This window comes from Solanum stenotomum, chromosome 8 (genome assembly GCF_019186545.1).
Source record: "Solanum stenotomum isolate F172 chromosome 8, ASM1918654v1, whole genome shotgun sequence".
NCBI lineage: Eukaryota > Viridiplantae > Streptophyta > Magnoliopsida > Solanales > Solanaceae > Solanum > Solanum stenotomum.
In genome coordinates, this window is record NC_064289.1 from 45,997,564 (window position 1) to 46,018,931 (window position 21,368).

The 21,368-nt window shown below is 31.9% G+C and overlaps 1 protein-coding gene across 1 annotated transcript; it reads right to left on the bottom strand.

Annotated features, from left to right (window-relative positions):
* Nucleotides 1–13,666: 13,666 nt before the first annotated feature.
* LOC125873838 (uncharacterized) lies at nt 13,667–15,522 on the bottom strand. Its single transcript, XM_049554688.1, has 3 exons — nt 15,135–15,522; nt 14,764–14,930; nt 13,667–13,834 (listed from the first exon to the last, which is right to left on the bottom strand). The coding sequence occupies exons 1-3, from the start codon at nt 15,520–15,522 to the stop codon at nt 13,667–13,669; spliced, it is 723 nt and encodes a 240-aa protein (XP_049410645.1).
* Between the last annotated feature and the right edge of the window lie 5,846 nt (nt 15,523–21,368).

Sequence of the window (21,368 nt, forward strand, 5' to 3'; positions counted from 1 at the left end):
GTTCAACGCCTAGCATATGAAAGTAATGCGTCACCGTCATGCGGCGGAGGAGCTGATGATTGTACATGCAAGATCCTCTCCTAACACCAAACCTTAATGTGATAAACAAAATAATTTAACAAAAAAAATTAACAATTACATATATATATTTTTAATAGATTTTAGAAATTATTTGTATGTAATTTAAATACTTTTAAAAATTGAATATAGAAAAAATATTCTTGTACAGTGTAATGTTAAAGATTCTTAGTATTTGAATGTATTTTAAAACTTTAGTAAAGTTACCTGAAGGAGAGGAATAAATCCGCAAATGTCAACCACAATACGGATAGATGCCCGACAAAGTGCACGGTACAAGTAGGACAACGCTGCACTGCCCCAACTGTACTTACCTATGTTGTGGATGGGATCTAGGAACGCCAAGTATTGTAAGCTAATAAGGTTCCCCAACGTGTTCGGAAATAAGATGTCCCCCCTAATATAACAAGCATGTAAAGTCTAGCAATCTTCTCAACCCGCTCCACTGGAGTAGCATCTCCTATCGGATCTACTTGTAATTAATCTCGCAAGTAGCCGGTAATGCTATGTATCCTCACCTGACTCGCACAATCCATATCAGTAGGTGCTATGGCGCATCCTGTGAGTATCTCTAATAAAGTACGCCATGGACGAATCCTTCGTGCAACATCCTGCATGTACACAACATCACCATTGATACACTAACCAAACAAGAGTTGCACATTCTGCAATGTAATCGTGACCTCACTAAAAGGTAAGTGGAAGCATGAGTCTCTGGCCTCCAACGCTCAACCATAGTTGTAACAAGGGCACAATCATACTGAATCCTGCCCACACAAACTACATCATACAGTCTGAACCTACGTAAGATCTTCTCAACACGTCCATGAGGTGGTGCAAACGAAATAAATTTCAGGCATCATTCATGCGCACCGTCCTCATAAGGCTACTAAATGATATATCACCTTTCATTAACAATTCTGATTTATGCTCATGCTGAGAGAGAAGAAGTGTATGATCAATCGGTCCAAGATTCACAACATGTTCCATTATATACTGTAAGAAAAATTCTATTAATTCGTTTAATATAATTATATCTTGACAAATTAAATCGTGAACTATCTTCAAACAAATAATTGTACGAGAGTTAAAGAATCTCTAACTTTAGCAAGTCAATTCAATGTGTTATTTGTTGAGTCAACCACAAGAAAATAAAATAGAAAAAAAAGACAAAAGAAACATATACCTAAAGAGAAAGAGATGGAGCCATCTATTGGAACAATTGAGGGATGACTATATGTTTTTTTTCCCATGGAGAGGAATTGAATCCCTAAAATTTGATAAATTTCAATTTTAGTGCTGATTGATTAAGAATATCTTTCAATTACTTGAAATGTGTAATTGTGAAATTTTGATCTCTTTGTTTATAATATTAAAAAAGATTCAGAATTATTAACCACTTCACCATTCAGTTATCAATGTGTTATGTTAAACTTATATTTATTATTTCATATTTTAGGTTAATACAACAACAACATATTGAGTATAAGAATATAATTTACGCAGACTTTAACCCTGGTACCTCTAAAAAAAATCTGAGTATAACATATTTCCAACCTAAAAGGATCAAAGGTTAAATATGTTGAGTCATATATCGCAAGGATCAAAATTTAAATTTATGAAATATTGAGGGACCAAAAGTACTAATCTCCCTACTATGTATATATATTGAGGGACCAAAAATACTAGTCTCCCTGCTATATATATACTATATGATATAACACTTCATTTCAATACAATTTTTTTTTTCATTTCAACACAATGGATCATATTGCTAGGGGAAGAAATGCAAGAGTAGCTACTAATCAAGCTCAAAGACAAGCACCAAATACAATTGACAATAATGCAAGAAGGCAATCTATGCTAGAAGCATGGAAAAACTTGTTGACAAATACAAATAACGACTTCAACATCTTCAAAATACTATTTTTCAACTTGCAAACTATTATTTTGTGTTTCAAGGTGTTATCTTAGCTTCAATATCTCATTCTTCATCCCTCAATTGTTCTAATAGGTGGTTCCTTTTTAGTCTCTCCCTATTTGCTGCCATTATCAATCTTTATGGAATATTTTCCATGGGAAAAAACATATAGTCAATTTAAGACATTATGATATAGCTTGGAAAGAATATAATGACCTTATTTAGGTTCCGGACTCTACATGATGTAGCTGTAAGGACTCTCAATTATTAAATATAAAAAACATGAGATGGAAAGGTGTAATTCTGCAGTAGCGAAATACTATTTTTGCAATACCAATCCAACAGTGTAATTCCTTTTGTTTCTTTCGAATTAAAGACTCTTTTTTTCTAACTCAATATTTAGTAATTGAATGCACATTGTATAAGACTTGTTGAAATTTTGAACAAATTACAACATCATTTTAAAGTAATGAAAATATGAGATGGAAAAAAATACCTATTTTATATAATTTGTAGTGTCGGATTGTTGTGTTGTCGGGTTGTGCTACTCCAATCTTTCAACTTTTTGATCTTTTAGTGTGGGGTCTCTTCAATTGTCGGATTGGGACCATCAAATGTTAATCTTCAAAGTGAAAAAACGTTTGGAAGCCATGAAAGCGAAAGGGGAGAAGAAGAAAGTGAAAAGGTAAATTAACTTTTTATAAAGTGTAAGATTTTCTTCCACTTTATAAAGTGTAAGAAAAAGTTTCACTTTACAAAGTGTAAGAAAAACTTACACTTTACAAAGTGTAAGAAATAGTTCCATTTTACAAGGTGTAAAAAATAGTTTCGTTATATATTAAAATATACACGTTATGAGACTAATGGAAAACGTTTGGAATAATGCATAAAACGGAATATTTTCTTTCACTAAGCCTATTTTAGTTACTAACTAGAGTAGTGACTTATTTTGGTCACTTTTATCTTTTTGTGGCTTATTTAGGTTCCAAACTCCCCTTGTGAAATACACACTTGAAGAAATTAAATAAGATTCTCTACTTTATACTTTTCATAACCATTTGTCTTTCTTTCTCGTTTAGTATTCTTGTATTTTCCTCTTATTTTACAACACGTTATCAATACGAGTCTCTAACCAATTGAGACCTACTTAATTTGAGATTATCTTTTTTCCTAAAAGTTGATCAATTTTCTTTCCGAGTTGGATATATATATATATATACTAGTTTCTAGACATGTGCTTCGCATGTGTGTTCCATGTGAATTTTTATAGATATGTTAGAATGACTAAAATTCTAAAGAAACATGTATGTAATGAGTAACAAAATGCAACAATTACAAATAAGTCTTCAATAATATTACCTAAAACAACAAATGAAGGGCGTATTCAATAATAATATAGAAGGAAAATTAATAAAAAGTAAAGTACATAATTTGGTATAGGGTTAGCAAATATCTTGGCACATACTTTTATAAACCAAGTATGTTTATGCCTCTCATTGTTATAACAGAGGACTTTATTAAATGCCTGAATATAATCCCAATAGGTAAAGCTTACCATGACTTTGTTCAGACTGAATTGTCTTTCAGTCATTGAGGAAATACCCCAATCTTCAATATGAATAACGTGTTTTATAATTATTTTAGAGAAGTTGTAAACATTCCCAATTGTATTATATCCTGAAAAATGTTGAAATTCAACACTTGTGATTATCAGCAGAGTCTCATAATATTTTCGAGTTTTGTATGACTCACCCGGAAAATAAAGCCCATTAACTAAATACCTCTGGAATATCTTCCAAGGTTCTTCTTTTCTCGATATGTCAGAGTTTTCTAAGAGAAATATCATTTCTCTTCATATGTTTTGATATCATCAACTTCTTCTTTGGCGATTGAAGCAAAAGAATCACCTTGCTTTTGAGTTAGAAACTCCTGTAGTTTAGCATATAATGGATCACTTTCTAGAATATCTTCCAGATTTATTGATGATGAAACTTTTTCTTGTGCTCTAGAGTTTAAGTTGTATAAACTCATTCCTCTTTTTTGTATAATTGGAGTACTAGATGGTGAAGATACGTATGATGATCTTGATGAACTTGGGGATGATCTTCCCCTTCCGCGAGTATAACTGCCTTTTCCTCTAGCCTTGGTTATCCAAGGAGGATCCATCCTGCAAACATAACATTTAGTTTTAATCATTCAACAGGTTATATTTTTAATCATTCAAGAGGTTATAAACTTCATTACAATAAAATCTTTCATAAAGCTCTTGTTCAATCATGTAATCATTAACGATATCTATCACCATTCCGTCTATAATTCTCCATAATATAAGTTCCTTTAAATCTCTATTAAGAGGAACTGCCTTCAAAATCGTAATCAAATCTTTATCAGGAAAGATGTCAAGAAAATCCATCAGAAGAAAGATATTCTCTTGATAAGAAGTCTGGGAGGGAATTATCACTTCCCTTTTTATAATGAATTTCGAAATCAAAAGGGGCAAACTATGCCTGCCACCTAGCAAATATTAACTTAGACGCATCATGTTTAAAATATTTACCAAACATATACTTGACTGACTGAGCATCAATTTTTATCAAGAATTTTTTATTATAAAAATCATCTTGAAATTTTAATACGCACTTAACGATAGTTAACATTTCATGAGCTACCGTCGCATATTTTTTCTGAGCATCGCTCTATTTTCCTGAATGAAATCAAATAAGATATTCATTTTTATCATGCAGATTAATTTGTTTCAGTATACCTCCATACCCAATATTAGACGCTTTCGTCTCTACAATCTTTGGCCAAGCAGGATTAACAAGGGTTAAACAATGTAAAGATTTAACTCTTTCTTTAATAGTCTTTACAAGACCATTAGCCCAAGGCTTCTTATGATCCTTTTTTAGCCCGTCATATAACGAAGCTAAATCTCGAGACAAATTCTTGTAGAATGGGGAAATGTAGTTTAGACTTCCTAGAAATCGCTGCAATTGCGTCTTATCTGTAATAACATCAGGGAATTTCGATGCGAATTCAATAGATCGCTGAGTAGGAGTCATTTTTCCTTGACAAATCAAATGACCCAAAAATCTAACTTTTATTTGAAAAAGACTCATTTTAGGTTTAGATATGATCAAACCATTTTGAATAACTATTTTCTTAAAAATGTCTAAATACTTAATATGCATTTCAAGAGTCTTTGAGTATACCAAAATATCATCAATATAAACTATGATAAAATCCAAATAGAGATTAAAAATATCATTCATTATCTTTTGAAATTCTGAGGGAAAATTTTTTAACCCAAAAGGCATTACATTCCATTCGTACTATCCAAACGGAACATTAAATGCCGTTCTATATGAATAGTCTATAAATATTTGGATTTGCCAATATCCAGATTTTAAATCAAATTTTGGAAAGATATTAGCATCATATAATCTGGTTAATAAATGTCTTTTATTTGGAATAGGATATCTAATCCATTTTAAAAATTTATTCAAGGGTTTATAATTTATAACTAACCTGGGAACACCTCATTCTTTTTCTGCTGCGTTATTAACATAAAAAGCAGTACACGACCATGGTGATTTGGAAGGCTTTATCAAACCTTTTTGTAATAAATTATCAATTTTCTTTTTGCAGAATTCAACCAATTCGGTATTCATCTGACAAGGACGTGATTTGGTAGGGATATTTTTTCCTCAGAGAAATCATCTTCATATGGAAGAGTTACAATATGCTTTTTCCGATTCCAAAAGGCACTGGGATGATCAGCACAAATACCAATGGCCATTTTTTCAGAAATGAGTTTAATCTCTTCCTGTACTTTAGCATATTTTAAAGTATCGAATATATTCATACTAAATATCTCAAGTTGTAAATAATCAACATGCTTTTGTTTCATTTCAATTAGAGCATTAATATCTCTAGAAATAGGCTCGGTGATAAAAGTATAACTAATATCTTGATTTTTATAAGTAGCAGAAAATCCTTTAGCATTTATATTAGTAAAAGGATAAATTGCATTTATAAAAGGAGTTCCTAGAATAATAGGAGGGTATAACTGATTTTTTACTAAGAAAAAAAGTGAGGAATACAAACTTTATTCTGGCAAATACGAGTATTAGATAATTTATACTTTATATCTAAAGCATGACCAGATCCACATTTAACCATATGAGTTGTTTTTGCAAAATATTTCGTAGGTACTAGACCTTCTAGAATGCAACTCACATCAGCGCCACTATCAATCATAGCAATGTTAGTTATAGAAAAAATATTATCAATTAATATAGTACATTTAACATACCATTTATGAGCTGTAATAATTTGCATCATTCCTAAAAACATATTTTGTTTCGGATCAATATTAAAAGTGTTGGCAAGAGTATTTTCTTCAGCAGTAGATTCATCAACCTTATTTTTTCCTTCGCTATTAGCAGACTCAATCTGAGTAAGACGGTGATCATAAATAATATGATTTGTTTAAGAAATTTAATTTCTTCCTTCAAATGTTCAATTTCTCCTTTTAAATCATCAAAAGAGGTATCACGAATAACCATGATTTGTTTAGAAGAGAGTCTATTATGAACTTTAGACAAGGAGTAAGGAGCAGAATAATTAAATTCATCTTTAACCTTTTTAACACTGGAATACTAGTTGAAGAGCTAGTTTTACTAGCAGCCAATTGAATGATCTTTTCACGAAGAGTATTATCGGTATCTTCTTTTAGAAGTTCTATCACATTGTCTGCAGTGATAGTGAACATATTCATGTCTTCGAACTGAGATTGCATCTTGTAGAATTCATCATGTTCGCAATGTCAAATATCACCATGACATTTGCAAGCATCATTCGAATCTTGATAAACCTTAGAAGACTCAGGTTGCTCATCCTCTGTTGCATAACTTGCTTCAGAATCATCATAATTTGATTCGGAACCAAAAGTATATAGAAAACTATAAATCTTCTCTTGAATATCATCATCAAGTTCTTGAGTCTTAAGCTTTTCTAGCCTACAATTTGGAGCTATATGCCCAAATTTTCCATATTTATAACACTTAATCTTATCAAGATCTCACCATGACCTATTCTTGGTAAATCTATGAGATTTACGATGAGCCCTACACTCATCTCTTTCTTCTCTAGTCTTTCTCCTAGATCTTCTTTTCTTATGATGAGATCTATAAAATTCTGATTTAGAAGTATTTCGGTTGGTACCTTTAGAAGCATCTCGTAAACCGAACTGAGTGCAAAAATCTCTCAATTGAGACTTTTCTCTAAGCTTATCCATCTTTAGCTGTCTTGAGAGTTTTAACTCATTGCACAAATTTATGTCTTCTTGCGTACATGCCCCAATAAGGTTTCCATAGGTAAAATTACTACAGGGAATAATTCCTTGTGGATCTCTAAGTGTCTTTTTCACTCTTTTTTCAAATAATGAAGGTAAACCATCAATAAATTTGGTTTTCCAGAATTCTAAGCCATTTTCGGGAAGTTTCATTACCCGACTTAAATAAGTGTCTTTATACCATCTAAACTCACCTAAATGTCTATATCTACGACCATTTAGTAAAGATCTAATGGATTCATATTGATTGGTAAATCTACCACTAAAATGTTCTAGGATGGTCAAGACTATAGTATAAACAACGTCTTCTCTATTTTTAAGTAAAGCAAATCTTAGGTTATCAACTCCTTCGGCTGTAGCCTTAGCATTTATGACTGCTGCCTTTGCATCAAGGGTCATATAATTATCCCACCAACCTCTTAATTGACCCGTAAAACCTGCAATAATCATTTTGCAAATAGTCCTGTCAGTGTTATTAACGCTCTTACAAATGATCATACATAAGCATCCTATGAACTAAAATAGTTAACTGTCTATCAGTCAAACCATCGAGATTCCATTCATAAATCTCGATTCCACTATAAGAGGTGTTAGTTTGATTCCAATCTCTTTTCTCTATTAAAATATCTTGAGGAGTTGGTCTGGGATAATAGTAAGTTTGCATACTAGGTTTTCTAGCATACGTATTACCACTATTCTTCTTTGGATAACCATGAAGTTTATTAACTTCCATTTCCACTTGTGTCTTGAAATCGAAAGTGGATTCCATTTCATCTGCAAAATCTTCAGCGAGACTTATCGATTTCGCACTTGCACCAAATTCTGAAAACTTTTTATCTAAAAGGCTTTCAAGATCATGAAGAGGTCTAAGAATAAAATCCTGAATCTTAGGAGGTCTTTGAATAGGGACATCAGGCTGTTTGGACATAGAAGCCTGTTCAGAGACTTCATTCGCTGATTTTAACTTGTCATCAATTTGAATAAGCAGATTTGTTAGATTATCTAACTTCTTATCTAGAGAACAAATATGTTCACCAATGACTTTAACATACAAACCCAAATAACTATTTTGAGAAATAAGTCGATTAATCTCTTTAAAACTTACTGCGGCCACCTCATTATTAATAAATTTATGAAAAGCAGTAAAAGTAATACCAGTATTATTTGGTAAAATAAACGGAGCTTGAGGAGGATAAATGGATTGAATAATATTACCTGATTCATCTTTGTAAGATCGTTCAAGAACGTTGATGAATAATGATAAATAAGTGGTTATACACCAAGGCACAAAGAACATAATATGATTATGTAATGCATAATTTTAATAAAATTCTTGAGAAATATTATTTAAAACTTCTCTACTGTAAGTGTCAAAAAACCAAGTTTTAAACCGGTTCCATTTTTCATTTAAAAATTTGTTTTGAATATATTTTCTTGCCAGTGAAGCTGGACTAAAATCAATTTGATGTTCTCTCATCATTTAGCACATTAAGATTAAAATCCATCTCGGATATAGAAGGAATATCCTTATCAGAAACATCAGATGATTTATCATTTGTTTGAACAATGTTTAACCGAGGATCAATTTTAATTTTTACTTTTTCTGCAGATATAACTGTTGATAAAGTATGCAATGAAGAAGCTCGATTTCTAGCTGGACCAGGTTCTATCGGAGAAATATGTTGAATAGCCAGTCTTTTATCAAAAGCAAAAGAATGTCTACTATAAGGAATACTTTTTTCATCAAACTGCATACAAATTTTTCCTTTGGAATTTGACTAATATGAGAATATTCAGAATTGGTGACAGTATCTGTCAGTTGTTCAGAGGGTATAACAGAATCTTGAATCTAAGTAGTAGGAAAAATAATTTCTTCCCATTTTATAGGTCTTCTAGTAGTGACCTTAGATCTGGCGAAATTAGTTTCTACCAAAATAGTTTGATCAGATGTATCATATAACTTACATCTAGTATTTAAAGTAGCAAGTAATTTAAAATAGATTCTATAAGACAAACATATTAATTCAGAACCAGCTGCATAGTTATAACCATGCGTCTTAACATTCAAAGTTAAAGCATCTAAGATATTAGAATCAGTCAAAGATAACTGCAAATTTGGCTGAGCATTAAAATAAACTGGGCCATAGGCCACTGTAGATTCTATCGACCCCATCAAAGACTGTCGAAAATTAAGATTTCTTGTGTCACAAAGAGCAGCTAAGAAAGTCTCTGGTAACCCTTTAAGAGTCAAAGGCTTGAAAGCGATTTGAACCATGCCAATATGCAAGAATTTATATTGAGATTTATAAAATTCAATATCACGCTTATTTAATAAACGAATTGTTTGTTCTGACGAGTTTAACGCCAAAGATTGCTCAGTTGTTTTAATCAACTGTGTATTTGAGATTTTATCAAACCAGCCATAATCATAAATAGTTTTTATATTCACTTTCGGAATAGTCCATTTGTTTAACAAATCAAGGTTTTGAGGTATATCTACCTCTTCTAACCGAGTACTTTTAATATCTTCTTGTTCCATAAAAGAGAGAATATATCTATGCCGAAATTCTTCACATCAATTATATAAATACCATGAAAGTTCCTAAGATATGATACCAACGATACAGGATCACTGACCTGGCGGTGGTCCTCCCAGTCATAGATCAAGAAAGTCAATATCCTTAGAGGTAGTCGAACTACATAAGAATCGAAATACACAAGAATTTGGCATACTTTCTCAGACTGAATGGTTTAATTATTTTACCCAAGCAAATGGCCTGTCAAGAAGCTAATACATACTTTTATTGAGCCCATGTGTCTGATAGTTCTAATCGGGTATCAGACGCCCTACTTATCAAACTCTTTTTCGGGCAAAAAACCACGGCTCATCAGACGGAGTCACAAAGACAAAGCCAATAAAAGTAGTACTAGATCCGACTGAACCTCATTCTCAGAACCAAGTCGAGAAGCCATACTAAAATTCTTCTATATTTAAATAAAGCTTAGATCCGTTCATGGTCTATATAAAAGAGAAGTTAGTTATTCGGAATAGATATAATTTTTTAGCCGGACATAGTCACGGCTTAGATCGGAGAATTTACAAAAGTAAATGACAAGAAGAAAGAGAAAAGAAAGTACCTTGTTGTTACCAAATCGCACACTTTGTTATTCCGGCCAAAATTCGGCAAGCTTACAAAACTTAGTAAGAAAAGTTTAAAAGAAAGAGAGAGAGTGCAAAACGGAAGAGAGGGTTTCTAAAACCTGCTCTCTAATTAAAGAAAAACAAACTTATTTATAGGAAAAGAAAGCATCTTTGTACAGGATACTGGGCCCCTATCTGGGTCCTAGTAACAATGTATTTACTGTTGAGCTACAGTGTTGCTATAGTAGTCCGGGTGTTTTACTAATCCGAAAAAGTTTAACACTGCTACATCTTGTCCTTTAGTTTTTACAAAAACTCTTCGACTTTCTGCAGTGCATCTACTGGACTTTCTTCTTCATATGGTTGAGATTCGTGCATATGTTCACTTGTTTCACTACGCATTGATGAATCTGATTTTGCTTAATGACTTACATTTAGAAGAATCTTTTTCTTTACTTCTTCTAAATACTTCATAATCATTTCATTTTGTTCTCCATTATCATGATTAGAAATTTTTCTAGCCATATGTTTTACGGACGTTGAGTCATCAGTCATAGATCCTTTATTAGGAATCAATTTTTAATCGTGTATGGTTTTCGTTATTAGATCCAGCAGTTCTTGTCCGTATATAGACTTTGTTTGAGGATCTTTCTTCATCAACTTGTTCCAAAAATTATTATAATAGGTTCTGTATAGGCAAGGGATTTGTTCCTCAGTTAAATCTACTTCCGAAACCCATTTATGAATCATTGAACAGAGAATTCCATAAAAAAATATATCTGTTCAATTTGTTGAAAATAACAAATATATTCTTGATGATATAACTTGTTGAGATTTGTGGGAAATCTTGACCCATTCTTCGTATAACTTGAGAAATGGTTCGGGCAATATTTTTATGGTTGGCCCGTGGTATGACCACCAGTTTAAAAATCAATTTGGTATAGGGTTAGCAAATATCTTGGCACATACTTTTATAAACCAAGTATGTTTATGCCTCTCATTGTTATAACATAGGACTTTATTAAATGCCTGAATATAATCCCAATAGGTAAAGCTTACCATGGCTTTGTTCAGACTGAATTGTCTTTCAGTCATTAAGGAAATACTCCAATCTTCAATTTGAATGACGTGTTTTATAATCATTTTAGAGAAGTTATAAACATTCTCACTTGTATTATATCCTGAAAAATGTTGAAATTCAACACTTGTGCTTATCAGCAGAGTCTCATAATATTTTCGAGTTTTGTATGACTCACTCGGGAAATAAAGCCCATTAACTAAATACCTCTGGAATATCTTCCAAGGTTCTTCTTTTCTCTGTATGTCAGAGTTTTCTAAGAGAAATATCATTTCTCTTCATATGTTTTGATATCATCAACTTCTTCTTTGGCAATTGAAGCAAAGGAATCACCTTGCTTTTGAGTTAGAAACTCCTGTAGGTTAGCATATAATGGATCACTTTCTGGAATATCTTCCAGATGTATTGATGATGAAGCTCTTTCTTGTGCTCTAGAGTTTAAGTTATATAAACTCATTCTTCTTTATTGTATAATTGGAGTATTAGATGATGAAGATCCGTATGATGATCTTGATGAACTTGGGGATGACATTCCTCTTCCGCGAGTATAACTGCCTTTTCCTCTAACCTTGGTTATCCAAGGAAGATCCATCCTGCAGACATAGCATTTAGTTTTAATCATTCAAGATGTTATATTTTTAATCATTCAAGAGATTATAAACTTCATTACAGTAAAATCTTTCATAAAGCTTTTGTTCAATCATATAATCATTGACGATATCTATCACCATTCCGTCTATAATTCTCCATAATATAAGTTCCTTTAAATCTCTATTAAGAGGAACTGCCTTCAAAATCGTAACCAAATCTTTATCAAGAAAGAAGTCAAGAAAACCCATCAGAAGAAAGATATTCTCTTGATAATAAGTCTGGGAGGGAATTATCACTTCCCTTTTTATAATGAATTTCGAAATCAAAAGGGGCTAATTGTGCCTTCCACCTAGCAAATATTAACTTAGACGAATCATGTTTAAAATCTTTATCAAATATATACTTGACTGACTGAGCATCAGTTTTTATCAAGAACTTTTGATTATATAAATCATCTTAAAATTTTAATACGCAGTTTACGATAGTTAACATTTCATGAGCTACCGTCACATATTTTTTCTGAACCTCGTTCTATTTTCCTGAATGAAATCGAATAAGATATTCATTTTTATCATGCGGATTAATTTGTTTCAATACACCTCCATACCCAATATTAGACACTTCCGTCTCTACAATCTTTGGCCAAGCAGGATTAGCAAGGGTTAAACAAGGTAAATATTTAACTCTTTCTTTAATAGTCTTTACAAGATCTGTGAGACTATTAGTCCAAGGCTTCTTATGATCCTTTTTTTGCCTGTCATATAATGGAGCTAAATCTCGAGACAAATTCATGTATAATGGGTAAATGTAGTTTAAACTTCTCAGAAACTGCTGCAATTGCGTATTATCTGTAATAATATCAGGGAATTTCGATGCGAATTCAATAGATCAGTGAATAGGAGTCATTTTTCCTTGACAAATCAAATGACCCAAAAATCTAACTTCTGTTTGAAAAAGACTCATTTTAGGTTTAGATATGACCAAACCATTTTGAATAACTATTTTCTTAAAAATGTCTAAATGCTTAATATGCATTTCAAGAGTCTTTGAGTATACCAAAATATCATCATTATAAACTATGATGAAATACAAATAGGGATTAAAAATATCATTCATTATCTTTTGAAATTCTGAGGGAACATTTTTTAACCCAAAAGGCATTACATTCCATTCGTACTGTTCAAACGGAACATTAGATGCCGTTCTATATGAATGGTCTCTAAATATTTGAACTATCCAGTATCCAGATTTTAAATCAAATTTTAAAAAGATATTAGCATCATATAATCTGGTTAATAAATGTCTTTTATTTGGAATAAGATATCTAATCCATTTTAAAAATTTATTTAACGGTTTATAATTTATAACTAACCTGGGAACACCTCGTTCTTTTTCTGCTGCATTATTAATATAAAAAGCAGTACACGACCATGGTGATTTGGAAGGCTTTATCAAACCTTTTTGTATAAAATTATCAATTCCCTTTTTGCAGAATTCAACCTATTCGGTATTCATCTGACAAGGAAGTGATTTGGTATGGATATTTTCCTTAGAGAAATTATCTTCATATGGAAGAGTTACAATATGCTTTTTCCGATTCCAAAAAGCAGTAGGATGATTAACACAAATATCAATGGCCAGTTTTTCAGAAATGTGTTTAATCTTTTCCTGTAATTTAGAAGATTTTAAAGTATCGAATATATTCATACTAAATATCTCAAGTTGTAAATAATCAACATGCTTTTGTTTCATTTCAATTAGAGCATTAATATCTCTAGAAATAGGCTCGGTGGTAAAAGTATAACTAATATCTTGATTTTTATAAGTAGCAGAAAATCCTTTAGCATTTATATTAGTAAAAGGATAAATGGCATTTATAAAAGTAGTTCCTAGAATAATAGGAGAGTATAACTGATTTTTTACTAAGAAAAAGATGTGAGGAATACAAACTTTATTCTGGCAATACGAGTATTAGATAATTTATACTTTATATCTAAAGCATGACTAGATGCATATTTAACCATATGAGTTGTTTTTTCAAAATATTTAGTAGGTACTAGACCTTCTTGAATGCAACTCATATCAACACCACTATCAATTACAACAATGTTAGTTATAGAAAAATTATTATCAATTAATATAGTACATTTAACATACCATTTATGAGCTGTAAGTATTTGCATTATTCCTAAAAACATATTTTGTTTCATATCAATATTCAAAGTGTTGGCAAGAGTATTTTTTCTTCAGCAGTAGATTCATCAACCTTATTTTTTTCCTTTGCTATTAGCAGACTCAATCTAAGTAAGAAGGTGATCATAAATAATATGATTTTGTTTAAGAAATTTAATTTCTTACTTCAAATGTTCAATTTCTCCTTTTAAATCATCAAAAGAGGTATGACGAATAACCATGGTTTGTTTAGAAGAGAGTCTATTATGAACTTCAGACAAGGAGTAAGGAGCAGAATAATTAAATGCATCTTTAACCTTTTTATCACTAGGAATACTAGTTGAAGAGCTAGTTTTACTAGCAGCCAATTGAATGATCTTTTCACGAAGAGTATTATCGGTATCTTTTTTTAGAAGTTCTATCACATTGTCTGCAGTGATAGTGAACATATTCATGTCTTCGAACTGAGATTGCATCTTGTAGAATTCATCATGTTCGCAGTGACAAATATCACCATGACATTTGCAAGCATCATTCGAATCTTGATAAACCTTAGAAGACTCAGGTTGCTCATCCTCTGTTGCATAACTTGCTTCAGAATCATCATAATCTGATTTGGAACCAGAAGTATATAGAAAACTATAAATCTTCTCTTGAATATCATCATCAAGTTCTAGAGTCTTAAGCTTTTCTAGCTTACAATTTGGAGCTATATGCCCAAATTTTTCACATTTATAACACTTAATCTTATCAAGATCTCGCCTTGACCTATTCTTGGTAAATCTATGAGATTTACGATTAGCCCTACGCTCATCTCTTTCTTTTCTAGTATTTCTCCAAGATCTTCTTTTCTTATGATGAGATATATGAGATTCTGATTTAGAAGTTTCTCGGTTGGTATCTTTAGAAGCATCTGGTAAACCGAACTGAGTACAAAAATCTCCCAATTGAGACTTTTCTCTAAGCTTATCCATATTTAGCTTTCTTGAGAGTTTTAACTCATTGCACAAATTTATGCCTTCTTGCATACAAGCCCCAATAAGCCTTCCATAGGTTAAATTACTATAGGGAATAATTCCTTGCGGATCTCTAAGAGTCTTTTTCACTATTTCTGCAAATAAAGAAGGTAAACCATTGATAAATTTGGCTTTACAGAATTCTAAGCCATTTTCGGGAAGTTCCATTGCCCGACTTTAATAAGTGTCTTTATACCATCTAAACTCACCTAAATGTCTACATCTAAGACCATTTAGTAAAGATCTAATGGTTTCATATTGATTGGTAAATCTACCACTAAAATGTTCTAGGATGGTCAAGACTAAAGTATAAACAACGTTTTCTCTTTTTTTAACTAATGCAAATCCAATGTTATCAACTCCTTCGGCTGTAGCCTTAGCGTTTATGACTGCTGCCTTTGCATCAAGGGTCATATAATTATCCCACCAACCTCTTAATTGACCCGTAAAACCTGCAATAATCATTTTGCAAATAGTCCTGTCAGTGTCATTAACGCTCTTGCAGATGGTAGCATACATAAGTATCCTATGAACTAAAATAGTTAACTGTCTATAAGTCAAACCATCGAGATTCCATTCATAAATCTCGCTTCCACTATAAGAGGTGTTAGTTTGATTCCAATCTCTTTCCTCTATTAAAACATCTTAAGTAGTTGGTCTGGGATAATAATAAGTTTGCATACTAGGTTTTCTAGCATACATATTACCACTATTCTTCTTTGGATAACCATGAAGTTTATTAACTTCCATTAATCGAAAGTGGCTTCCATTTCATCTGCAAAATCTTCAGCGAGGCTTATCGGTTTTGCACTTGCACCAAATTCTGAATTTTTTTTATCTAAAAGTCTTTCAAGATCACGAAGAGGTCTAAGAATAAAATCTTGAATTTGAGGAGGTCTTTGAATATGGACATCAGGCTGTTTGGACGTCGAAGCCTGTTTAGAGACTTGATTCGCTGATTTTAACTTGTCATCAATTTGAATAATCAGATTAGTTATATTATCTAACTTCTTATCTAGAGAACAAATATGTTCACCAATGACTTTAACATACAAACCCAAATAATTATTTTGAGAAATAAATCGATTAATCTCATTAATACTTACTGCGGCCACCTCATTATCAATAAATTTATGAAAAGCAGTAAAAGTAATATCAATATTATTTGGTAAAATAAACGGAGCTTGAGGAGGATAAATGGATTGAATAATATTACCTGATTCATCTTTGTAAGATCGTTCAAGAACGTTGATGAATAAAGGTAAATAAGTGGTTATACACCAAGGCACAAAGAACATAATATGATTATGTAATGCACAATTTTCATAAAATTCCTGAGAAATATTATTTAAATCTTCTCTACTTTAAGTGTCAAAAAACCAAGTTTTGAACCGGTTCCAATTTTCATTTAAAAATTCGTTTTGAATATATTTTCTTGCCAGTGAATCTGGACTAAAATCAATTTGATGTTCTCTCATCATTAAGCATCATTAAGATTAAAATCCATCTCGGATACAGAAGGAATATCCTTATCAGAAACATCAGATGATTTATCATTTGTTTGAACAATGTTTAACCGAGGATCAATTTTAATTTTTTCTTTTTCTGCAGATATAACTATTGATAAAGTATGCAATGAAACAACTCGATTTCTAGTTGGACCATAACAAGGTTCTATCGGAGAAATATGTTGAATAGCTAGTATTTTATCAGAAGCAAAAAAATGTTTACTATAAGGTATACTATTTTCATCAAACTGCATACAAATTTTTCCATCAGAATTTTGACTAATATGAGAATATTCACAATTGGTGACAGCATCAGTCAGTTGTTCAGGGGGTATAACAGAATCTAGAATCCAAGTAGTAGGAAAATTAATTTCTTCCCATTTTATAGGTCTTCTAGTAGTGACTTTAGATCTGGCGAAATTAATTTCTACCAAAATAGTTTGATCAGATGTATCATATAACTTACATCTAGGATTCAAAGTAGCAAGTAATTTAAAATAGATTCTATAAGCCAAGCAGATTAATTCAGAATCAGCTGCATAGTTATAACCATGCGTCTTAACATTCAAAGTTAAAGCATCTAAGATATTAGAATCAGTCAAAGATAACTGCAAATTTGGCTGAGCATTAAAATAAACTGGGCCATAGGCCACTGTAGATTCTATCGACCCCATCAAAGACTGTCGAAAATTAAGATTTCTTGTGTCACGAAGAGTAGCTAAGAAAGTCTCTAGTAACCCTTTAAGAGTCAAAGGCTTGAAAGCAATTTGAACCATGCCAATATGCAAGAATTTATATTGAGATTTATAAAATTCAATATCACACTTATTTAATAAATGAATAGTTTGTTCTGACGAGCTTAACGCCAAAGATTGCTCAGTTGTTTTAATCAACTTTTTGTTTGAGATTTTATCAAACCAACCATAATCATAAATAGTTTTTAAATTCACTTTCGGAATAGTCCATTTGTTTAACAAATCCAGGTTTTGAGGTATATCTACCTCTTCTAACCGAGTACTTTTAATATCTTCTTGTTTCATAAAAGAGAGAATATATTTATGCCAAAATTCTTCACATCAATTATATAAATACCGTGAAAGTTCCTAGGATCTAATACCAACGATACAGGATCACTGACCTGGCGGTGGTCCGCCCAGTCATAGATCAAGAAAGTCAATATCCTTAGAGGTAGTCGAACTACATAAGAATCGAAATACACAAGAATTTAGCATACTTTCTCAGACTGCATGGTTTAATTAGTTTACCCAAGCAAAGGGCCTGTCAAGAAGCTAATACATACTTTTATTGAGCCTATGTGTCTGATAGTTCTAACCGGGTATCAGGCGCCCTACTTATCAAACTCTTTTTCGGGCAAAAAACCACGGCTCATCAGACGAAGTCACAAAGACAAAGCCAATAAAAGTAGTACTAGATCCGACTGAACCTCAATCTCAGAACCAAGTCGAGAAGCCATACTAAAATTCTTCTATATTTAAATAAATCTTAGATCCATTCATGGTCTATATAAAAGAGAAGTTAGTTATCCGGCATAGATATAGTTTTTTAGCCGGATATAGTCACGACTTAGATCGGAGAATTTATAAAAGTAAAAGACAGGAAGAAAGAGAAAAGAAAGTACCTTGTTGTTACCAAATCGCACACTTTATTATTTCGGCCAAAATCCGACAAGCATACAAAACTTAGTAAGAAAAATTTACAAAAAAGAGAGTGAGTGCAAAACGGAAGAGAGGGTTTCTAAAACCTACTCTCTAATTAAAGAAAAACAAACTTATTTATAGGAAGAAAGAATCTTTGTACAGGATACTGGGCCCCTATCTTGGTCCTGGTAACAGTGTATTTACTGTTGAGCTATATTGTTGCTACAGTAATCCGGGCGTTTTACTGTTCCAGAAAAGTTTAACACTGCTACATCTTGTCCTTTAGTTTTGCCAATAAATCTTCAGCTTTCTTCATTGCATCTACTAGACTTTCTTCTTCATATGGTTGATCTTCGTGCATTTCTTCACTTGTTTCACTACGCATTGATGAATTTGATTTTGCGTAATGACTTACATTGAAGAATCTTTTTCTTTACTTCTTCTAGATACTTCATAATCATTTCATTTTGTTCATCTTCATCATGATTAGAAATTTTTCTAGCCATATGTTTTACGGAGGTTGAGTCATCAGTCATAATTCCTTTATTAGGAATCGATTTATAAATGTGTATGGTTTTCGTTATTAGATCCAGCAGTTCTTGTCCGTATATAGACTTTGTTTGAGGATCTTTCTTCATCAACTTGTCCCAAAAATTATTATAATAACTTTTGTATAGGCGTGGGATTTGTTCCTCAGTGAAATGTACTTTCGAAACCCATTTATGAATCCATGGAACAGAGAATTCTATTAAAAAATATATCTATTCAATTTGTAAATAACAAATATGTTCTTAATGATATAACTTGTTGAGATCTGGGTAAATCTTGACCCATTCTTTGTATAACTTGAGAAATGATTCGGGCAATATTTTTATGGTCGGCCCGTGGTATGATCACCAGTTTAAAAATCAATTTGTTATAGGGTTAGCAAATATCTTGGCACATACTTTTATAAACCAAGTATGTTTATGCCTCTCATTGTTATAACATAGGACTTTATTAAATGCCTGAATATAATCCCAATAGGTAAAGCTTACCATGACTTTGTTCAGACTGAATTGTCTTTCAGTCATTGAGGAAATACTCCAATCTTCAATTTGAATGACATGTTTTATAATCATTTTAGAGAAGTTATAAACATTCTCACTTGTATTATATCCGGAAAAATGTTGAAATTCAACACTTGTGCTTATCAGCAGAGTCTCATAATATTTTCGAGTTTTGTATGACTCACTCGGGAAATAAAGCCCATTAACTAAATACCTCTGGAATATCTTCCAAGGTTCTTCTTTTCTCTGTATGTCAGAGTTTTCTAAGAGATATATCTTTTCTCTTCATATGTTTTGATATCATCAACTTCTTTTTTGGCGATTGAAGCAAAAGAATCACCTTACTTTTGAGTTAGAAACTCCTGTAGGTTAGCATATAATGGATCACTTTCTGGAATATATCTTCCAAGGTTCTTCTTTTCTCTGTATGTCAGAGTTTTCTAAGAGATATATCTTTTCTCTTCATATGTTTTGATATCATCAACTTCTTTTTTGGCGATTGAAGCAAAAGAATCACCTTACTTTTGAGTTAGAAACTCCTGTAGGTTAGCATATAATGGATCACTTTCTGGAATATATCTTCCAAGGTTCTTCTTTTCTCTGTATGTCAGAGTTTTCTAAGAGATATATCTTTTCTCTTCATATGTTTTGATATCATCAACTTCTTTTTTGGCGATTGAAGCAAAAGAATCACCTTGCTTTTGAGTTAGAAACTCCTGTAGGTTAGCATATAATGGATCACTTTCTAGAATATCTTCCAGATGTATTGATGATAAAGTTTTTTCTTATGCTCTAGAGTTTAAGTTATATAAACTCATTCTTCTTTTTTGTATAATTGGAGTACTAGATGATGAAGATCTGTATGATGATCCTGATGAACTTGGGGATGATCTTCCCCTTCCACGAGTATAACTGCCTTTTCCCCTAGCCGTGGTTATCCAAGGAGGATCCATCCTGCAAACATAGCATTTAGTTTTAATCATTCAAGAGGTGATAAAGTTCATTACAATAAAATCTTTCATAAAGCTATTGTTCAATCATGTAATCATTAACGATATCTATCACCATTCCGTCTATAATTCTCCATAATATAAGTTCCTTTAAATCTCTATTAAGAGGAACTGCCTTCAAAATCGTTACCAAATCTTTATCAGGAAAGAAGTCAAGAAAACCCATCAGAAGAAAGATATTCTCTTGATAAGAAGTCTGGGAGGGAATTATCACTTCCCTTTTTATAATGAATTTCGAAATCAAAAGGGGCTAATTGTGCCTGCCACCTAGCAAATATTAACTTAGACGCATCATGTTTAAAATCTTTATCAAAAATATACTTGACTGACTAAGCATCAGTTTTTATTAAGAATTTTTGATTATATAAATCATCTTGAAATTTTAATACGCACTTAATGATAGTTAACATTTCATGAGCTACCGTCGAATATTTTTTCTGAGCAACGTTCCATTTTCCTGAATGAAATCGAATAAGTTATTCATTTTTATCATGCAGATTAATTTGTTTCAATATACCTCCATACCCAATATTAGACGCATCTATCTCTACAATCTTTGGCCAAGCAAGATTAGCAAGGGTTAAACAAGGTAAATATTTAACTCTTTCTTTAATAGTCTTTACAAGATCTGTGAGACTATTAGTCCAAGACTTCTTATGATCCTTTTTAGCCTGTCATATAACGGAGATAAATATCAAGACAAATTCTTGTTGAATGGGAAAATGTAGTTTAAACTTCCCAAAAACCGCTGCAATTGCATCTTATCTGTAATAATATGAGGGAATTTCG